This window comes from Equus asinus, chromosome 12 (genome assembly GCF_041296235.1).
Source record: "Equus asinus isolate D_3611 breed Donkey chromosome 12, EquAss-T2T_v2, whole genome shotgun sequence".
In the NCBI taxonomy this organism is placed as follows: domain Eukaryota; kingdom Metazoa; phylum Chordata; class Mammalia; order Perissodactyla; family Equidae; genus Equus; species Equus asinus.
The window spans coordinates 59,437,729-59,460,142 of NC_091801.1; the positions used below are offsets into that span (position 1 = coordinate 59,437,729).

At 31.4% G+C, this 22,414-nt stretch overlaps 1 protein-coding gene across 5 annotated transcripts in view; it reads right to left on the reverse strand.

The window, feature by feature from the left end:
- The window catches only part of CSMD3 (CUB and Sushi multiple domains 3), a 1,176,027-nt gene that overhangs the window by 672,396 nt on the left and 481,217 nt on the right, over positions 1-22,414 (reverse strand). For 3 of the 5 annotated variants that reach the window (XM_070481504.1, XM_070481503.1, XM_070481502.1), the window contains 2 exons: positions 11,026-11,103; positions 3,886-3,973 (listed from right to left, as the gene is read on the reverse strand). In XM_070481504.1, coding sequence (XP_070337605.1) covers positions 3,886-3,973; positions 11,026-11,103 — 166 coding nt within the window. The remainder of the gene's footprint in view (positions 1-3,885; positions 3,974-11,025; positions 11,104-22,414) is intronic. The other 2 variants (XM_044781000.2, XM_014843283.3) reach the window with 1 other exon arrangement.

Here is a 22,414-nt window from a genome sequence, read left to right on the forward strand (position 1 = left end):
CACAGAAGGCTCAAATAAATAAAATTATAAGTGAAAGAGGAGAAATGACAATGGATAACACAGAAATACAAAGGATTAAGAAAATACTATGAAAAACTATTCCAACAAATTGGACAATCTACAAGAAATGGATAAATTCTCAGACTCATACAGCCTCCCAAAACTTAATCATGAAGAAATAGAGAATCTTAATAGACCAATCACAAGCAAAGAGATTGAAACAGTAATCCAAAACCTTCCAAAAAATAAAAGTCCAGGACCAAATGGCTTCCCAGGAGAATTCTACCAAACATTCAAAGAAGATTTAATACCTATCCTTCTCAAACTATTCCAAAAAATTGAAGAAGATGGTACACTTCCTAACTCATTCTACAATGCCAACATCACCCTGAAACCAAAGCCATACAAGGACAATACAAAGAAGGAAAATTACAGGCCAATATGGCTGATGCAAAAAATCTCAACAAAATCTTGGCAAACTAAATACACCAATACATTAAAATGATCATACACCATGACCAACTGGGATTTATACCAGGAATGCAGGAATCATTCAACATCTGCAAATCAATTAATGTGATACACCACATTAGCAAAATGAGGAATAAAAGCCACATGATAATCTCAATAGATGCAGAGAAAGCATTTGAAAAGATCCAACATGCATTTATAAAATCTCTAAATAAAATGGGTATATAAGGAAAGTAGCTGAACATAGTAAACCCATACATGACAAAGCTAAAGCCAAGATCATACTCACTAGGGAAAAACTGAAAGCCATCCCTCTGAGAACAGGAACAAGATGAGGGTGCCCACTCTCACCACTCTTGAAAATTCAACATACAACAGAACGTTTTGACCAGAGCAATTAGGCAAGAAAAAGAAATAAATGGTATCCACGTTGGCAAGGAAGAAGTGAAACTCTATTTGCCAATGACATGATTCTATATATAGAAAACCCTAAGAATCCATTGGAAAACTATTAAAAATAATCAACAACTAGAGCAAAGTTGCAGGGTACAAAATCAACTTACAAAAATAAGTTGCATTTCTATACTCTAATAATGAACTATCAGAAAGAGAAGTCAAGAACAGAACCCCATTTACAATCTCAACAAAAAGAATAAAATATCTAGGAATAAATTTAACCAATGAAGTGAAAGACTGATACAATGAAAACTACAAGACATTATTGAAAGAAATCAATGATGACATAAAGAAATGGATTGATATTCCATGTACATGGATTGGAAGAATAAACATAATTAAAACATCCATACTACCTAAAGCAATCTACAGAGTCAATGTAATCCCAATCAGAAGCCCATTGAGATTCTTCACAGAAATAGAACAAACTATCCTAAAATTCATATGGGGCAACAAAAGATCCTGAATAGCTAAAGCAATCCTGAGAAAAAAGAACAAAGCTTGAGGCATCACAATCCCTGACTTCAAAATATATTACAAAACTATAGCAACCAAAACATCACGGTACTGGTACAAAAACAGACATGCAGATCAATGGAACAGCATTGACAGCCCAGAAATAAAATTACATATCTACAGACAGCTAATCTTTGACAAAGGATCCCAGAACATACAAAGGAGAAAGTAAAGTCTCTTCAATAAATGGTGTTGGCAAAACTGGAGAGCCCCATGCAAAAGAATGAAAGACCATTATCTTTAGATCATTAGACCACTGCTTTTAGACAAGTAGACCATTACCTTTCACCATACACAAAAGTTAACTCAAAATGGATTAAAGACTTGAAGGTAGGACCTGAAACCATAAAACTCTTACAAGAAAATATAGGCAGTACACTCTTTGACAACGGTCTTAGAAGGATCTTTTTGAATACCATGTCTACTTGGGCAAAGGAAACAAAAGCAAAAATAAACAAATGGGACTTCATCAGACTAAAGAGTTTCTGCAAGGCAAAGGAAACCAGGAATTAAAGGAAAAGACAACCCACAGACTAGGAGAAAGTATTTGCAAATCATATATCTGACAAGGGGTTAATCTCCAAAATACATAAAGAACTCACACATCTCAACAAAAAAACCCAAACAACCCAATCGAAAAATGGGCAGAGGATATGAACAGATACTTTTGCAAAGAAGATATACACATGGCCAATAGACACAAGAAAAGATGTTCTACATCACTAACCATCAGAGAAATGCAAATCAAAACTACACTGAGATATCACCTTTCACCTGTTAGAATGGCTATAATTACCAATACAAGAAATAAACGTTAGAGAGAATGTGGAGAAAAGGGAACCCTCGAATACTACTGATGTGAATGCAAACTGGTGCAGGCACTATGGAAAGCAGAATGGATATATCTCAAAAAATTAAAAATAGAAATATCATATGACTCAGCTATCCCACTATTGTGTATCTATCCAAAGAACTTGAAATCAACAATTCAAAGAGACTTATGCACCCCTGTGTTCACTGTAGCATTATTCACAATAGCCAAGATGTGGAAGCAACCCATGTGCCCATCAACAGATGAATGGATAAAGATGTGGTATATATATACAATGGAATACTACGCAGCCCTAAAAAAGGACAAAATTGTCCCACTTGAAACGACATGGATGGAACTTGAGGCTATTATGTTAAGCTAAATAAGCCAGACAGAAACAGATAAACACTGCATGATTTCTCTCATATGTGGAAGATAAGCATGTGGACAAAGAGAACAGATTAGTGGTTACCAGAGGGGAAGGGGGTTGGGAGGTGGGCATAAGGGGTAAAGGGACACATATATATAATAATGTACAACTGAAATTTCACAGTGTTATAAACTATTATGACCTCAACAAAATAATTTTAAAAATTATGAGGATGGTTAAATAAAGATCTGCAAAATGTTTAGAAAATTACAATATTATTCATGTTGAAATAATATTATTGTTTTCTACTCCAAGTATAGCAACTATAACTTTAAGTCATCTTTAAAGATACATAGGGATAAAATTTCTGTATGTCTCTATTTTAAGAACTATCTTTTTTCTTTATAGGAATATTATTTAGAGTATCATTCATACTTTATACAAATAATATAAAGAAGATAGTCAATGTGTGGTGTGTGTAACTATAACCATTATCAATATATTTTTTTAAATTTAATATATCATGGATACTTTGTAAAAATAAGTATTTGTGAATGTTAACTAAATTATCATTTAGTATTCATAGGATCTTTTCTATCTTTCATTTGTAAAATGCTACAACCAAAGGAGTACTGAAAATTCAACGTTTTTAAAAAATATTTGACAGTTATGCAAATTGATGGCTACCATAGTATACTTCATACATTCTCTAGGTTGTTGTAAACAATTTCAAATTAATAAAATAAATATTAATTTTAAGATGGACATAAGACATATTCAAGCTATGGTTACGTCTAAAAAATACATATAAAACGTTTATAGAACATTTGCAGGAAGGTTTCACAGGCGGTACCTCATTTGAAACTCATCATTATACGTGGTCCATTTGATTTACATGTTACAGAATATGAAACTCAGGCAGACAGGATTGAGTGATTTACCCAAGATCAGACAAGTAATAAGCAGAAGAATTTGAATTCAAACTCATGTCTTTCAAATGTAAATCCGATGATTTTTTACTTAGTACTTGACAAGAAATTAACCATTTAAACTCCAAAAAAGTGTCCTAATAAAGTTGATGTTATTTAATTAGCTACTTTAAAATAATAAAATATTATTAATAGTAACACATTAATGGAATCTAGCTGCCATGGTTTTAAGTCATCAAGTCTTCATCTCCATATTATTAGCTATTTGTAAAATTTTAATTAAAATGCATTTTAACAAACTATATAATGAAATCAACAATTTAAAACGTTACCTAAAGTCTGATCCAATTCTCTTTCCATTTTCTGGTTCTCCTGGATCTGGGCATAAATTGGAAGCTGTTTTAATACCTCCCTCATTTACTGTAACAAAAGGAAAGAAGAAGTAAAACATATATGATTAGAAAATCAAGGATGATACTAATTTAAAAATTTACAGAAAATATAGTCTTGTGTTTTGTTATTATAATCATTATAGTTTAAATATAGAAAGTTAAAATATAACTTTAAAACCCAATAATGAAGACAAAAACATTTTTTTACTTGTGTACCTATAGAAAAATAAGTTTGATGTTCATATTCAATGACATATTATTCTGAATATTAAGAAATTAACAATTAAAGTTTATTATTAATTACTATCAAGCTGTGAAATCTCTGGCAATGCATTCCCAGGATATCAATGCCAGAGTTTCCATTAATTAATAATGGCAGTAAATAAGTCACTACCAGTTACGACAGTGTAATTTGGGTACCTGTTATTTTTAAAGTTGCAATAGAAAAATAAGACACTATGGAAAAACTTTAAGGTTATTAGCACTTCTTATTTGGCATATAATAAAGCAATTCTGCCTGCCAATGTCAAAGTAAAACTATGGTACAAACTACCAAGCATGTCATTGAATTATCATATAATACTGAAAAACCAAGACAATGGCTTTACCCTCTAGCAATTTCTATGACTATGTTTTACTTAGCCATTGTACATATTTTCAGCAGTTTCTTTAGAACACCCAGTCAATGAAAGATTTATAAATATTTTCAGTGAATGTGGTCATCCCCAGTAAATATGTAAATCCCCAAGATACATCTTTTTAATAGGAAGATTTTTAAACCAGATAGTTCTGAAATACCTGAGTGATACTGTCTCATAAATTCAATCTTAGAAGGAAGTGAAGGATAACATATTTTGCTCTTCATCAACTTATCTGCTCTTTTTAAGAAAAGAACCATACCTGGGTAGAGACTCCAGAGAGGAAAAAATCTAAACCTTGCAATGGTTCTCATCCTACTCTGTGGATTGGAATCACCTGTGGAGCTTTCACGAAGGAAGAAAGATGCCAATTTCTACCTCTAAATATTCTAATGTAATTACCCTAGGGTGGGACCCCCGGCATCAGTGTTGTTGCTTGTTTTGTTTTTGTTTTTTTTAATAATCCTTAAAGTGATTCTAACATAAAGTCAACATTGAGAACCACTGGATCCCTGCATCATTTACTTCGGATTGGTCAACATGTTCAAACTGATTTGTCAGATAGCACATGACGGACCAACAGTCATGACTCTGGTAAAGTTGTCATATTTTCAATTAGATATGAAATTTTGCATTTGTGTCCTTCATTCCATAAAAATCAGTTTCCTAAACAGTTCCAACAATAACCTTATTGCCAACTTTACTACATATTCATTGATCCATGTAAAGCATGTGATGTTTTTGCATTTTTTGCCTTGCTGACTTGGTTTGTAATTCCTCTTTACTTTTCTGTGCTCTTTGGGCCACTCTCTTACTTTGCCTGATATCACATATGGTGGACAATTAAATCACAGTTCTCCGTATTTCATATTTCCCTCATGGCTTGAAAAATTACTTCTTTGCTAACAACCTCCAAGCTATGATTTTTTCATCTTTTCCATGCTCCTTTCTTGTTCCTTCAATGACCTACTAGATAATCCCACCCAAATTCCCATTGTCCTCTCATCTGCATGCTCTCACCTAATCACTGATGTTTTTGTGACTCCATTATCATTCACTCTGATCCACCTTGAGTACTAGAGGAGGACTAAACTTCTTCAAACAATTTTTATTACCGTTCAAATCTTCTATGATTTTAGATTTCTAGTATATCAGTTATATTTCCCACTACTCCCCAAGATGCATCTATAACTCAAGTCCAACAGATTCTGCATTGTTCTGCAATTTTACTGGCTAGCCATGCTCACTCCATGTTTTATTTCTGTTTTCTCCATGTCTCCCCGTTTTCCCTTTCTTCCCCTTTAGCTATCAAAAGCCTATCTAATTTTCAAGACTCAGTCAAATCTCCTTTTTGCAAAAGATAATCATTCATTTTCTTCCAGATTATTCTATTTTCTCTTTTTATATAACATGGGCAATTTTATATTTATTTTTTAAACTGTTTTAGCATATTATAAAGAGTAGTACATATTATTAAATTTTAACATGGGATAAAGATAAAGAAAGGAGGTAGCATGACCAAGGTTTACCTATTTTATTATCTTATAATGTATAACACAGATTATAGGTTAATCTAGAAGTGGTCTGTCTTTGAATACAATACAGATATATATTATAAAATAAAAAAATAAAAAATTCATGTTTTTCCATTTCATCATCATCATTGCCTCAAAAAGTAAACCTAGGTTATTATGAATTTTAACAATAGCTAACACGTACATAGTACTATGTGTCAGGGACTATTCTACATCATTTACATGGATGAACTCACTGAATCTTCACAACAATCTTAAGGGTAGTTCCTATTATTAACCACTTCCTACAAGTGAAGAAACTGAGGCATGGAGAGGTTAAAAAATGTTCCCAAAGTCACATTGCTAGTTAGTGCCTTAGTCTAGGTTTAAACCTTGACAGACTGATTCAAGAAATTCTAATCTCAACCTGTGAGCCCTACATTCTGTCCAGAAAGCTCAGCAAGGCAAAATGGCATCACTAATTAAAATTAAAAACACTTTTCCAAACATTTTATCTTAAAGTGTAGAGCATATTTATAATTTTTACCATTTTTACTTAATCCCATTTCCTACTATTTTAATCGTCAAACGATTTTCATCTATTTGGAAGTGTCCTTTAAACCACTGTTTTTGGACATCTGCAATGGGAGAAAGACTTCCTAATTTAAAATGTAAAGATAACAGGAGAGCTTCTGCATGATACATGTATTTACTTAATGTTCTTTAATTAAAAACATTCAAAATAAAGAATAAAGTATATAGTCTCTTCTCTGATATTTAGATAGTTCATAATTTCCCACAGCTAGTGATGCCAAGACATTCGAATAAAGTTAGTATTCATTCAATCAGCTGCTTTCACTACATAATGCCATTCCAGCAACTGGACAGACATCACTTTTATTTCTTTTATTTTGAATAGTAACTTGCAGAGTGGTGAGAACACGAATGTTCTTTAAAAGTTTAATTACATGGACAAGGTGCTGCCTTTTGAAGAGAGCATCACTATGGAGAATACTCTTTTTGCTCTGATCGTTAAGGATATTTTATTATTATTATTATTATTATCTACGCAACAGGAGTCCCTTTCCCCACAAAGCAGTGGAAAAAAGAGAGAGGGCAGAATTTATAGGATTTTAAAAATTGAATGAATTGCCATTTCTTATAACATTGAAGTGTCTTTAGTATATGCATTTATAAAACATGCTACAGGAATCTTAATTTACCCTATTATTGTATGTTCTAGCTTGAAAACACTATAAAATTAGCCAACATCAAAATATAATATTGTTAGTATAACCAAGTTTTCTGAAGCTTTTGCTTTTATATAGCACATAATCTACTCTAAAAGTAAAACATGTAGATTTTCACTAAAAATCATCTCTACATGACCTCATCTAGCTGGTTACATTGCTATCTTTCTTAGATTTTTTTATATTAGATTTTAAAATCTTTTTCCACGTTATAAAATACAGTGCTTTTGGATCCTGTTTTGAACTCAAACATCATTGATGTTGACAGAATGTTATTTCATACTAACTTTATGTTCCACAGAGTTGCCTCTTAACTCATTTAGCGTCCCAATAAAATATTGGATCCTTGCCAGCTGAGACTGTATTTTACTCACTCTTTTACCTTCTTAGCCTAGTATGCTGCTGCCATGGAGTAGTCCAAATAGAATTGTGGACTGAATGGATAATATGAATGAAGGAAAGTATGAATTTGAAGACAAAATTTAAAAAAATCAATACATTATGGGAAACTCTCAGTTTCTTTATAATTCCACTTTAATATTCTAGAATAGACTAGTAGAAAAGTTGGCAAGACAACTAGTTCACTAAGTTCAACACATTTTAAAATATAAAAACTTGTTTATTTATATAAAACTTGCTTAAAACCCTTGTTTAAAATATAAAAACCAATTGCTCCCCATAAACACTACTTCAGTTTCCTGAATCTCTTGTTAATTTGTTTCTTAGATAAACTTTAAAGCTGCTATTGAGGGTAGACATGCTTTAGCAATGTGTGTAGTTCACGTCCTCCACACTTATGCTCACTTCTGGCAGTTCCAGTAATAGAACCGACTGGTTCTTTTTTCAAAGAACACAAGCTTTATTTCTTTATTTTTTCATTTGAAAGGTAAATGTCAGATAAAATGGTCTAATTTTAAAATTATTTGACCCTGTGTTAAATCAATGATATCAAAGAGAAGACCTAAATGCTTACTTGATAATAGACATATAATAATGATAAAAATTAAAACAATATAACTCTTTTCTATAGACAACTATAGAGAATATATTCTTAACACTAGATATTAAATATTTGAAAAAATTATAATAAAATTAAATTTAAAATAATGGCTTGTTATTTTGTGACTATAAAAAAATTGGTAAAAATAATTTGTGTCAGTTGAAGTGGTACTATTTATTTTCAAAACTAAAAACAAAAAGGTACAAGAGCATTTTTTATCTTTTACATAAATGTAATGGATAAATGCAAATTTCGTTTTAAAATTACGAAGTAAACTAACATTTTTTGCTTCATGGTTAACTATTTTTGATTCATTAACTTTTCTCCTGACGATTTTAAAGCAAATATTCTTTAAATAAATATTTTTAAAAATTCAAATTTTTTTTCCCACAGATACACTATTATGTCTAAATTCCTTTTCTTGTTCACCCTCATAGCCCCTATATAAGAACAATGAAAGTAATATATTTGTACAGTCAGGCAATATACCAAGTATAGAGAGTAACATATGTCTCAATGCTATGATACAAATTAGATATTTTAGTATAAAGACCCTGAATTTCCCAGGACACCTGAAAGTCTGAAGCATGCAGCATACTAAATAACATCTGTGTAGCAAAAATAAGGAAAGAGTGCAACAGTCATAGCTTATAAATTTCTACCTAGAACTCCAAAATAAGTATATTGGCAAGACAAAAACATTAGGAAAAAAGGTAGTAAACCTAATAGTTAAGTCTGCAAACATTTAACTTTTATTTCATGCTGCAGGATGAAGTTTAATGTGTCAGAATAATTTCATCTGACAACTTTTTTGTTCATATTTTCTATTATAGGAAAATGTCTTTCTCTCCAAAATGTATCAAACAATTAATATATGAAAATAATACTGCAGCATTATTTTTTTTTTTAAAAAACAGACAGTATCAATATTGAAAATACATTCTCAACTCAAAAAATAAAACAAGAAATCATAATTATAGAGCTAAATACTTTGAAATGAACTGTTTAGTGCTTTCCAAATGGGTAACCCAATTTGATCAATGATTTACTATTGATATCTCCTAATTTTGCTTTAGTATTCTCAAATCTAACAAAATGTAAAAATCATATTTTAAAATATTTGATAACATATAGGCTCAAATTTCTTTCTTGATAATTGATGTAACTGCTCAATTTGTGTCATTTACTGTTTTTTATATATATACAAGTCAATACACATGTAAGTAAAATCCTTTTCTGATATAACTACAATGAATGAATGATATTTTTTTTAAAGATTGACACCTGAGCTAACATCTGTTGTCAATCTTTTATTTTTTCTTCTTCTTATTTTTTTTCTCCCCAAAGCCCCCCAGTATATAGTTGTATATTCTAGTTGTAGGTCCTGCTGGTTGTGCTATGTGGGACAACACCTCAGCATGGCCTGATGAGCAGTGCCATGTCCCCACCCAGGATCCGAACCTGTGAATATCTGGGCAGCCGAAGTGGAGACTGCAAACTTAACCACTCAGCCAAGGAGCCACCCTTATAATGAATGATTTTTGCTAAATAATTATAAACTCATTTCATTAGAGGATTTTGAATTGAATAAAAATAATGATGCTAAAAATATACTCTTGTTAAAAAAAATAATGTTATTTACAATAATCTTATTTACTGTCAATATGTCATTTTAGAAGTCAGATGTATCATGAATGGATTCTTTCAAAATTTATAACATGTATCTGTATGAACAGTAAGGCAGGGAATTTCTACAAATTGCTGTTGATTTATACTACAAAAATGCATAGCTCTCCAGAGACTTGACTTTATGATAATACAGATGAATGCTCTAATTCAGTGATTCTTAATCTGAGATTCATGGATGAACTTCAGAAGATCTCTAAATCCCTGAATGTTAAGTAAAATTGTGTATTGGGGCTGCATATAAGTATATTTATATTTCAGGCCATTGCATGAGATTTTCAAAAGAAAACAAAAAAGGACTATAGACTTAAGGGGTTTGGATAAATTAACTCAAATTTTTTCCTTAAAAAATAATTATGGGGAAATTTAGAGATGTTCAAACAAAAATTCCTACAAGAAACCATGAATTTCATTCTTCTTTTTTCTTTATTTTATTTTTTGAGGAAGATCAGCCTTGAGCTAACATCTGTTGCCAATCCTTTTTTGTTTGTTTGTTTGTTTTTTGCTGAGGAAGATTGGCCCTGAGCTAAGATCTGTGCCCATCTTCCTCTATTTTTTATATGCAGGATGCCTGCCACAGCACGGCTTCATGAGTGGTGTGTAGGTCTGCACCCAGGATCCAAACCAGCGAACCCTGGGCTGCCAAAGTGGAGTGTGTGAACTTAACTGCTATGCCACCAGGCTGGCCTCATACTCATCTTTTTAAATCTCACATCCTAGAATCACAAAACTAGAATGTTAACACACTAGATCAAAAGTTTCTTTTACATTTTCAAGCAATCTGAGCTTGGGAGCTTATCACATTAATCCATTAACTCAACACGCATTTAAATACCAGAAAATATTGAATAATAATCATGCATGTTATACAGATATTAATGCAGTTAATTTGGTAAATACACAAACATTTTTATAAAACATACACAAACAACACAGACAGCACAAACTTCACTCTTGCACTAGAGAAAGTAACAAAAAAGGAGTACACTCACAGATAGAAAACTTGTTGCTGTTGTCTTTCCCTGGAAACAATTTAAATCCTCTAGATTTAAAATCTATGGCCTTTTTCACTAGTTAAGAAAACAAACAAAAACATGTATCAGGATATACAATTTTAAATGAAATTCAAGTTAACAAATTTTGTTAGCATGGAATTATGCAAGTTAAAGAAACTGCTTTCTTAAGCCTGATACAGAGTATCCAGAATAAAATAAAAAAGAAGAAATAGCAATATAATCACTAAGTAATAAAATACCAAGCAGTAAAGAAGGATTTTAAGTGTTCTTTAGGGAGAATCCTGCATATACGTATAGATATTTTTTAATATTATCCAAGTTTTTATATAAGAGCAAAAAACTAACATTTATCATACCACTTGAATTCATCAAAGTTTGTGGAATAAATTAAACTAGAAAATAAAAATATTGAGACATTATAAAAGTGGGAAGAATTTAATGAACTTGGTTTTTAAAATAAACTATTTTTTAGGTAATTTAGCCTAACTGAAATGTTAGAGCACATTTAAGAAAGTGGCATGATTGTAAAAACTTAAAATACATTTTAGTATTTCTGCCAATAATCATTTCCTTTCATAATCATTACTTTTGACGCTATGATTGATGTCAGTCCATATCATACAAAATTTATGCAAGTGAATTACAACTATTTAGAGTTCACCTAAAATACCTTGCTACTATTTTTGCTATTATGGTATATTTCATTGTGCACTATATTAAAATAGATATGACTGGATTTGCCCAAAAAAACAAATATAAATTCAACAAAGTTACTTGAAACATTTTTAAAACATTTTTTCAAGTATTTTCAATGAAGGAAAAGAATTATTTCCATTTAAGTATAAATTATTTGATTAACTATGGTTGCTTTGTATTTGTGAAAGTGATAAACGTAGTTCAGGAGACTTTAAATTTTTAATGACATCAAGGTAATCAAAGAAAATCTTTTTAATTGAAACCCCACTAATTAAAAAATGTCATACAATCTGATCTGAGACCCAAATTATTTTCTTTGGAAAAAACCAACATGAACAAGAATGCAAAGGATATATTTAACTTCCTCAATTATAATTTAGAATTTTTTACATATTGCTTTTTATGAGGTTTATAGGTAGGCATGATAGCCTGAAACAGTAGACAATCAGGTTTGTTCATGCCATGAATTTGAAAAAAGAAAAACAAATTTTTGTTCAAAAGTTTAAAATGATCATTTCACTAATTCTGACATTTTGCCCAATTAGTTCAAATTATGCATATTTTATTGGTTTTGAAACATTTTAAGGTGATTTTTGTGTTTTTTTTTCTTGTTAATACCTTCAAAAGTAGAAAAGTAGAGATAGGGTCTGATGGTTTACTGGAATATATAGTTATGAACTATCTATACATACTACACATAAAAAAAGAGGAAAATGATCAGTGGAGTAGGATTTAAGAGATCTGATTCTTAGCAATTATGAGTTGGTCCTTTCTCTTAAAATAAGAAGCTGGGACTACATAACTGCTCAGTCTCTTCATAGTTCTGAGATTCTTTATCTGTGCTCCTTTATTTATGGTGAAAGAATGACTACATCTCTCTCAAGTTATTCTCTTTGTTGTAATTCTCTTCCACATCCCCACCCCAATGGTAAGATAAAGTTTAGTTCTGCTGAAGTATTCAACTACTCTAAATTTAGTTCTGCCACTTGTGAATTTTCCTGCTATCTTAAAATTCTTTTAAACCAAATTTGCATTTTGTATTTTGAGGAATAATTCTAGATTCTCCCAATCCAAACATGAACTAGAAGCAGGAATTCTACCTCTACTTTTCTCCTCATTTTAAGATTTGACTTTAAGTATTACAAATAAGTCTGAATATTCCATTGTAGTTTTAACATAAATCTCTTAAAGGATAAAGAAAAAATAAATGAAAAGATTATAAACACAAAGGAGAAAACTGAAGAAGAAGAAAAGTCCAAAGGGTCAAAAAGCTCAGTTCTATAATGTTAGTAGGAATAAGGATGATGAGAACTATGGAAGGGGTGTGTGTGTGTGTGCCTTTGGAGAAAGGGCAGGTTTATGTAACATGCTTGTAACATTATATCTGAACTTGATTATTTGGTTGGATGAGGCCAAGGACAAACCTAGCTAAGAAACTGTCACCTCAGACCAAGGAGTTCTAAATAGCTTCCTGGTTCTAAAGGGACCTAAGCCTTTTTTTTTTAAGCATCTATTTGTAAATTTAAATTGAAGGAAAGAAACCTAAATATTTTGAAAGTACAATAATTGTAATACAGATGCAGAAGATGGAAGGCCAAGAGAATATCCATTTTAGAAGATAAAAAGGGTGAATGGATCATAATATAAAATTTAAGTTCACAAAAAACTTTAAAATATGTTAAATAGTAAACACATACTTTAGATCTTTTTATAATTTCAACAGAAAGAACACAGATTGTATATTTCTTTATGAATAAATTGAAAAGACAAATAGTGCAAATACCAATTGAAAGAGTCTACTCTAAACCTAAATGTCAAATCTCAAGTATACCATAAAAATATAAACTTGCAAATTTATTAAAATATTAAAATATTATATATTACAAGGTATATGCATTAAATACCACATGCCATCAAGTAATAGTTCTTCTAGTGGCCACATTTAACTTACAAAATTAACCTGATCTTTTTTCTTTTTTTTGCTGAGGAAGAGTTACCCTGAGCTAACATCTGTTGCCAATCTTCCCCTTTTTTTTGGCTTTGAGGAAAATTAGCCCTGAGCTAACATCTGTGCCAATCTTCCTCTATTTTGTAAGCAGGTCACCACAACATGGCTGGCGAATGGTGTAGGTCTGCGCCCAGGATCCAAATGCAGGCCGCCGAAGTGGAGCACACCCAACTTAACCACTGCACCACAGGGCTGGCCCAAAATCTGATCTTTTTAACAAGTATATTTCAGTAATAAGCATGTAAAGCTCATTTCATCATGGAGATAAGTTAAAATATGCTGCGGCCTTTTGTACAGGTTAAGGAAATATTAAAAGTGTGTTGTTTGTGTCAATTCATTCCACTGTACTGTGAGCTTCTCAAAGGCAGGAATAGTATTTTAACTCATGTGGTACTTGTTGTACGAGTCTATGATTGAATGAATAAATGCAATATTGTAAATTCTGGCTCATTTAATTAAAGACATTTTGTTGGGACAATTTCCTTTATTAATTATGAATTAGAAAAGGAGGAAGTAATAGGGGAATAAACGTTCAAAATGAAGTACTTTCACGTGTAAAACTGACTATTTTTAAATACATAAAAACTATGCATGCTCTAATAAATTTTTAACAAATTTCACTATATGCAAGACATGTAGACACAAGCACAAAGATCCATTTCCTCTGTTTTCTTCTGCTTTTCACATGCTAAACAATTTTTCTTCCTTTTTATTGTTATTTACTGCTTTTTCAGTTTAACCTAAAAAAATATTTTTTTTCGCATAATGGAAATATTATATAATATGGGAAAGGTCTGGTAGAAAAGACTATATTAGGCCAACAACAAAATCCATCTTTGTTTAATTGTAAGCCCTGGACACTAGGAAAACCATTTGTTTCTGTAATCTTTGTTAAAGTAGTTTTAAACCACTGTAGGGAATTATCATGACAGTATTTTCCAGATCAATCGTTGTGTTACCTTCAACATCAATTTGAATTCTAAATTGCATTTAAAAACTTACACAAAAACGATTGTGACTGATGTTACTTAAACCTCATCTAACTTCCATGTTAATCAGCTAAAGTCACTTATTTGAAATTAAGTTATAACATATAAAACTTAACTATATTATAACTTAAAGTGCACATATACGGATAAAGAGTTTGACTTTATTTCAAATATCAACATTTTCTTTGTGGAAAATGGCATACGACTTTATTTTTATGTTAGAGAATCTTTGTTAGTGTAACCTGAGAACATGTGGTATTACTGGAAGAAAATAGGTTGGGAGGTAGTATTTAGTATTTAGTGTTGCTACCAGTCTTTAACATTATGGAAACTGATCATATTACACAGAGGTGATAGAGGAAATTCAACTGTCAGTTGGAGGTTTGGAAGAGACCTTTAAACAGTCCCTCTATCAATGAGCTTCTAAAACTTAAAGTCATAAAACATCTCCTGGCTTCAAGTTCCTTATGTGAAAATTGATCGACTCTTCACTACATAATCTCAAAAGTCATATACCCCCAAGTTTTTATTCTATTTCGTTGCTATGTATATACAGTGAAAATCTGTTATTTTACAGAACATTTATCTTTGAAAAAGAAGAAACAGACATGTTCAGTATTAGTGAATGGAACATTTTTTCATTGGAAAAAAAAATTGCTTCAGATTTGTATGGAACTCTTGTAGAATGATGGCCTTATCTATTAAATGTTACCAGAACATCCAGAAATCCCCTTCATTTTCTTAGATTGTATTCTAACACAATAATAAAGATAAAACAAATGCAATATTTTGTTTATTATCTTAATCTTCCAAATTTGTAGTATTTATTTTGAAAATTTATCTTGCAAGTGGCAGTAGCTGCATTATTGAGATTAAATCAGATTATGATAACTTCTGAAAAGGAAAATAATTTCTTCTGAGAAAGTAAGTCCTGTATCTTATTCATTTTTTGGTGTTTATTTTTGCTCATTTTAACTTTTTAAATGTACAATAATGTCTTTCACTTTTTTGTGCTGTGTTTAATATCATGATACCTGGAAGTATAATTCCTACTTTTTATTTTGAATTAATTATTACCTTTACTTTTTCCTTATACTCAATAAATAAACTATACTAATAAGAAAATAACTTCCTTTAGTTTTGGTTTTGGTTATTAAAACTAATTTATATGTGTGTGTGAATTAGTTTTTGACAATATGGCACATCTCACTATTGACAGTAGATTCATTTACGTGGGTACTAAGAAATATAATCAATCACTGACTAGGAATTTTATTCCAGGTCAGGACTGTGTTAAAATACAGTGTGTGATTTGTGGCATTTTTCTCACTGGACTAGGATCTGGGAGACCTGTGTTCTGGTCCCATAAGACACGGGACAAGTTGTTTAACATCTCTATTCATTTCTAAGAGATTCATTCAACTATCCTTAAGTATTTAGGTATAGAATTAGATGAAAAGAAGAAGGAAAGACTAATGTAATCAGAATTCTCAATTCTATCTCAAAGATTAAAATGGGATTAGAGATTCTGAGAGTTGGTTTTGTTTAAATGTTTTTTGGTGACGGAGATTGTCCCTGAGCTAACATCTGTTGCCAATCTTCCTCTTTCTGCTTGAGGAAGATTGTCTCTGGGCTAACATCTCTGCCAATCTTCCTCTATTTTGTATGTGGGAGGGGCCACAGTGTGGCTTGATGAGCAGTATGTAGGTCCGTGCCCGAGATCCGAATTCGTGAATCCTGGGCCACTGAAGAGGAGCACATGAACTTTACCACTATGCCTCCGGGCCTGCCCCTAGAGATTATAAAAGTATTTAACTGTGTTACAAGGATAAATTTTCTTCATTTGTTCGTTTAAAAGTAAATGGTGGCTCCATGTTACAGGCCTAAAAATGTTAAAATTTAAGACTTTTTTTCCTACACCCTGCACTGACAGAACAAAATACTTCTTCAGAACATATTTAGCATCGAGGCTGCTCAATGGTCACTCCTTCCGTATCATCCTTAGAAATAACATCAAGAAACTATACTGATGTCAGAATAAAAGTTAGGTACTGTTCCTGTGGTGTCTACTTTACCATCTTTCATATAAGGTTTCTCACTGGACACGAATTTCCGAGAAAATAATGTTTGCTTTATAAATGTTACTGAAGTAGAATTTTAAAAAACGATTAGAGTATACTGCAATTAGATCATGTTTCTGGATTATAGAGTAAAAAAATATAATAAATTCAACAGCATATTAGCAAGAGGCTCATGAATCTGTGAAAAATATTTCACAATATATTAAAATAAGAGAAATTATACTGGCCACTATTTGATGAGAAAAATAGCAACAAAATATGTTCAAAAGCACTGAAAAATTCATTTTTCAAAAATTCATTTGTAGACACTTACATATTAGGGCTATGCATGATCCAAAAATTTTAAATGATGGAATTTGACCAATTAAATTTAGTAAGAAATGATATATATTCAATTTTATTATTAAAATCTACTGTAGTCTTCCTTTTAAAAATCAGTAGAGATAAGTAACATGCTTCAGATAGTCTAATATTTTTTTTAAATCCTAAACTTCTATTTATGCTATCACGCTAGTTTTTGGCTAGCACTTATTCTTGCATATACAATGTATAAATACAAAATTTATATAATGACCCATTTTCAGCTGAAAGAAAATTTACAGTCATGCTTAAATTCTACAATAATTTCAGGAAACTGACACTTCGCAAGAGTTCAGTAAATGTTATTTTTATTATTGTTATTACCAGTTACAATTTTAAGATCTAGTCAGTTTCAGAAGCCATTCCAATTGGTGATGCAATACTAAAAACTTTTCAATTATTTTGTATTACGTCTTTTTCACTGTGTAGGGATGGCATACAATTAAATCATCCTGGATTTCTAACTTAAATTTAATTTTTTAAATATAAAGTTAGAAACTTCCCCAAATCCTCTGACCAAAATAGTAAATTTAGTATGAAAGTATGGAAACATCTTTATATAATCATATTAGTTTTTATGAATATATGGATAGTTATTCAGCATATTTTAAAGTATTCTTGTAACAGTATCATTTTCACTTTTACAAAAGAAGATTCTGAAGCGTCAAGGTCTCAAAGTTGTAATGAGATCAGTGTAGACCCTAAATGTTTGGAATATTATTTTTCAACCACTTCAGACTGAAAAATAGAGTAATTTTTTTACCTGGAAAACTGAACAGAGGGGCAAGTGTGAAATGGAGAAATCATATTTTATAAAACCAATTTGTTAATTTTCACAGGTCTTCTAGATTGAATTAATTTTGTTACTTTTTATTTAAGACAGTGGATGGACTAAAGAACTGGTTGAAAATCACACAACTGAATTATTGGCTAAAGATACTAAAATTTGTATATGGACTTTCCTCCCTCCCAGAAGTGGAACAAATTCAGGAATCCATAACACTTATGTAGACACCAGCAGATACACTCGCAATGCTTGGCCTGACAGGTCTTGCAGTTACGGTATGTTGTAAAATGTCAGGATTCTATGAAAAATGTGGAATTTTTATATTCTCTTTAGGGATTCTTATAACAGGCATAATGAAAGTCACCATATGGGAGAAGTTACCTTTGGTATGGTTCATAGATACTTTTAAACCTGTCTCAGACTTTAATTAAGTTTTAATCCTCATTTTCTGACAGCTTCAAATGAACTAACATTTTTATCTTTCATCCTACAGTTAAATATTAAGATCCACTCAATTCATTCATTCTCTTAGGCTCTTTTTAGTTTTGAAATATCATATTCTTTTGAATGGAAATGGTTTTCTGTTGTTTTGTTTAGAATTTCTGTTCTTTTTTCATAAATTAATTTTACCAAAGATAATTTCACTATAAAATGTAACATGAAAAATGATAACATTCAATTTTTTTTTTTTTTTAGGATGCCTAAGATGGCCCTGGTTTTCACATGGATGCCTTAGAGAATATGGAAATTAGGCAAAACTTATCAAACAATCTCAACAACAAAAATATACCTACAGGTTTATTAAAAAAATTCTTACTCAAAATAAACAAAGAAATTTTATATCACATATTTGTTTTATACTCAACATCAGAGATCACTTATATACACTATAATGCCTTTTAATATGAGCCTAACTGGGAAAGAAGCAACTGCAACCACAGTTAATGAATATCATTAGACTGAGGGCAGTGGAATATATTATTCCACTACAAACTTCATTAGTACAGTAAATAATTCCAAATAAAAAACTCAGAAAAATGCTATTACTTTAATAAGTAACTTTAATAGATAATATTTTCCTCATCCCTTTGATTTCAGATTATTATATTTTATCCAAGCTCATCACCAGAAGCCTTGGTATCACTACCTGGATTCTATTAAAAACAAGCATAGGTGGGCTTTGACAGGTGACTTTGATGCAGGGTTATGCTGCTAAGTTCATGGCTAGTGAAGACAGCAAAACACTCCTCATAACTCATCTATGCTCTATATTGCCCATACACCTTTCCAGATCCATTCCCCTCCTTGTTCTTTGTACAGAAGGTTGATCTGATAAGCTATTTCCTGCTACACAAATTGTGACATTGCAGTAGCAGCACTGGCATCACTGGGGGTTTGGTTAGAAAAGCAGACTATCAAACCCCACCCTGGACCTATTGAATTAGGATTTACAGTTTAACAAGATCCCCAGGTAACTCTTATGAACATTTTAATTTGTGAAGCACTAGATTCTATCAACAGACTCCCTTATTTTCTTGAAAATTCCAGCAGGAGGATGGAGGGAGGGAGGAAAGTAAGATGGGGATTATTCCACAAGGCACCTCACCATTGGGTTGACTGGAGTTGACTAGGACCCTTAACTGGTCACTATTCCTTTCATGCCAGACTGATACATATTTCTCTCTCTGTCCCAAAGGGTCGGGAATGGCAACAGCCTAGCTGCTACTATCCTAAGTTACAGCATGATCCCTTCTGGTTCCTTTATATCCAATCAGTTAGAAATAATCCTTTTGTAAGTAAGCCCTTCTTGAATTAACCCATGTTCCATTGTCTCCCAACAGACTCTGATGGATATACCACTGGTACATGGAAATGATTAGAGATTTGATTTTTCAGGTACTATATTAAACATCTCTTAATTTGTCCATGACTACTCTTATACTTCAAACAATAATATCTAAGTAGAAATAGGGGCAGCTGTTGCTCATCATTCTACCATTGGTTGCTTACTTGTTTCCTAGGGAATGTTTTAAAGATCTAGATCACACATGTATGCTCTTTTCTACCAATTATCACCCCAAGAAGCATAGTAAATTCACAAGGATAGAGATAAAAATAAAGTTAAGAGAGTTGGCTATATCGAAGTAAAACTGGCAAGAAAAAAATATGGGGCTATTAGAAACTTGAGATGAACTGAATGGTACACATTACTTAGGTATAACTTATATATGAGATCAATATGAATAGTGTTAAATAGAGCTGTATGTATCAGTTGTTTCCATTATTCTCTATCAATATTGCATTAAACTATACATTTTATTTCTAAGGAAATTAGCTACCTAAGAAATTTAAAACCCTATGCTGTTTTCTTAATTTGTTCAGGTATCTTTACCTTATGAGATTTTTATATAGCTAGTGCATATTTTCTTCTCATAGATGCTCCAGAAGGGGGCAGTATCATTTATTGGTTGTGTGTCTAAAGTACAGATTCTCTATGCCTACTGTCTTATTTAAGCCACAAAATACCCATTCAAAATGAGATTATTTGCCTCCTTTCTACAGATGTAAAAGTAGAGAAGGGCTAAGTAGATTGCCCAAGGTTATGCACACGTTAGTAAAATGCACTCATTTGTTTGACTCTGAAACTTCAATCCTAGCATCTACACCACCACCTGACTATGAATAATAGCATTCCATATATTCAACCAGAACTCCCAAGTATATATCATGGAAAACCACATATAGATAGGATTAGTACATCATATTTTCATTTATTCTTTTTAATGTAAAGCTAATATAAAATTTTAAGCAGTCAACAATATAGCTGTAAGCATGTTTTACTTTAGTACAGAGCTGACTTAGCTTCATTAACTGAATTTAATATTGAATAAAGACATTATTTACTGATAGTGCCAAGTATAATCCTACAGCTTGAAGAATTTTAATACTTTATTCTAAAAGTGTGAATAGATTAATACAAAAGATGTAGAAAAACCAACTGCTATATGAAATTCAAATCATCATGTAGTCTTTTTAGTAAAATCATCTTTGGCTCCATTCCTTTCTAATGGGAAGGTTCAGAAGACTTGATGAACTTTTTTTTTTTTCCTTAATGTAAGCCTACTAAATCAGAGATTTCTAAGCTCTCTGGGCTCTGGATAAAATCAATCTAGAAATTTCTATCACTTTAATCCCATTTGGTATTATGAAGAACTGCCATTTGAGGAATATTTTAAACAAAGACAAATCAAGCACCAACACTAAAAAGCAATAGTCCATGATGCAGAATTCAAATGACACAATTATGAAGAGAAAAATATTCTATGCAATGCACCCCAAACCTAACACCATGCTGTTCTGCCATATATGAAGGTTATGCTCTTCCTAAAATTATAAAGCTTAATTGTGTGATTTCATTCTGTGCACAGCAGGGCAGCCATATGCTCTAGAAAACTACATGCAAGGGAAGCAGCTTGTTGCAAAAGTGGGTGAAAATGCCCTGAAATAATTCTGAACAAGATAAAAATGTCTCTAACATAGGATCATACTTCATACTCCAAAGGCAGAGGAGTCCACTTTGGCACCAGCTTTGAACACAAATAGAAAGTCTAGATCTTCAAAATATTTTAACAAGGAAAAAGATTTAAAAGTCACAAACATCACAATCACTGTGAACATCTCATTCACAGGTAAAATAATTAGCTCTGGTAACCATTTGGGGAAATCAGTTACACACAAACCCATTTTCATCTCCGATCTTTAAAGTTAAGCCTTCCTTTTCAATCAGTGCAGTACGTATTATCATCTTCCCTTGTTTGCCCATTCCATAAAAATTGAGAAATAGTATGTTATTATAAAGAGTAACTTTCTAACGTGCCTGATTAACAATTACTGGTGAGTATAACAATGAGACTGAAAATCTGAAAAAATAGCATTTATGAAATAAGACCATTGTTATGAGATGATGGTTCCAGTTAATATGAAAAGATATATGCTTCCTAGGATCTACTCAAAGGAAAATAAAAAGATTAGGTCCTTAGAAGTTCTTAAAATTTCTTCATAAGAATAAGTCAGAAGCATGGCTTGAGGGGGTAGCATTGGATAAAAATGTTAAAATGATTACTTGCAGATTTGTCATTTATGAAGAAAATACATTTTCATTGCTTATTATTGTCATAAAAGTCCTCAGGGATTCAGAGTATTTTTATCTAATAACTTTTAAAAATGCATAAACCTGTTACCAAGTAAATTCTAACATTTTATTTTTTCTCTTCTTTCTGTCTTTTAGCAGTTTCAACAAAATGTAAAAGAAGTAGAAATATAAAAATATATTTACAGTTATGAATAACATAGTTTTGACAATTTCACAAATGTGATGACATGTGGTAACGGAATAGAAAATAAGGATGATAGTCAAATAAATAATTATGCATTTAAATTATAA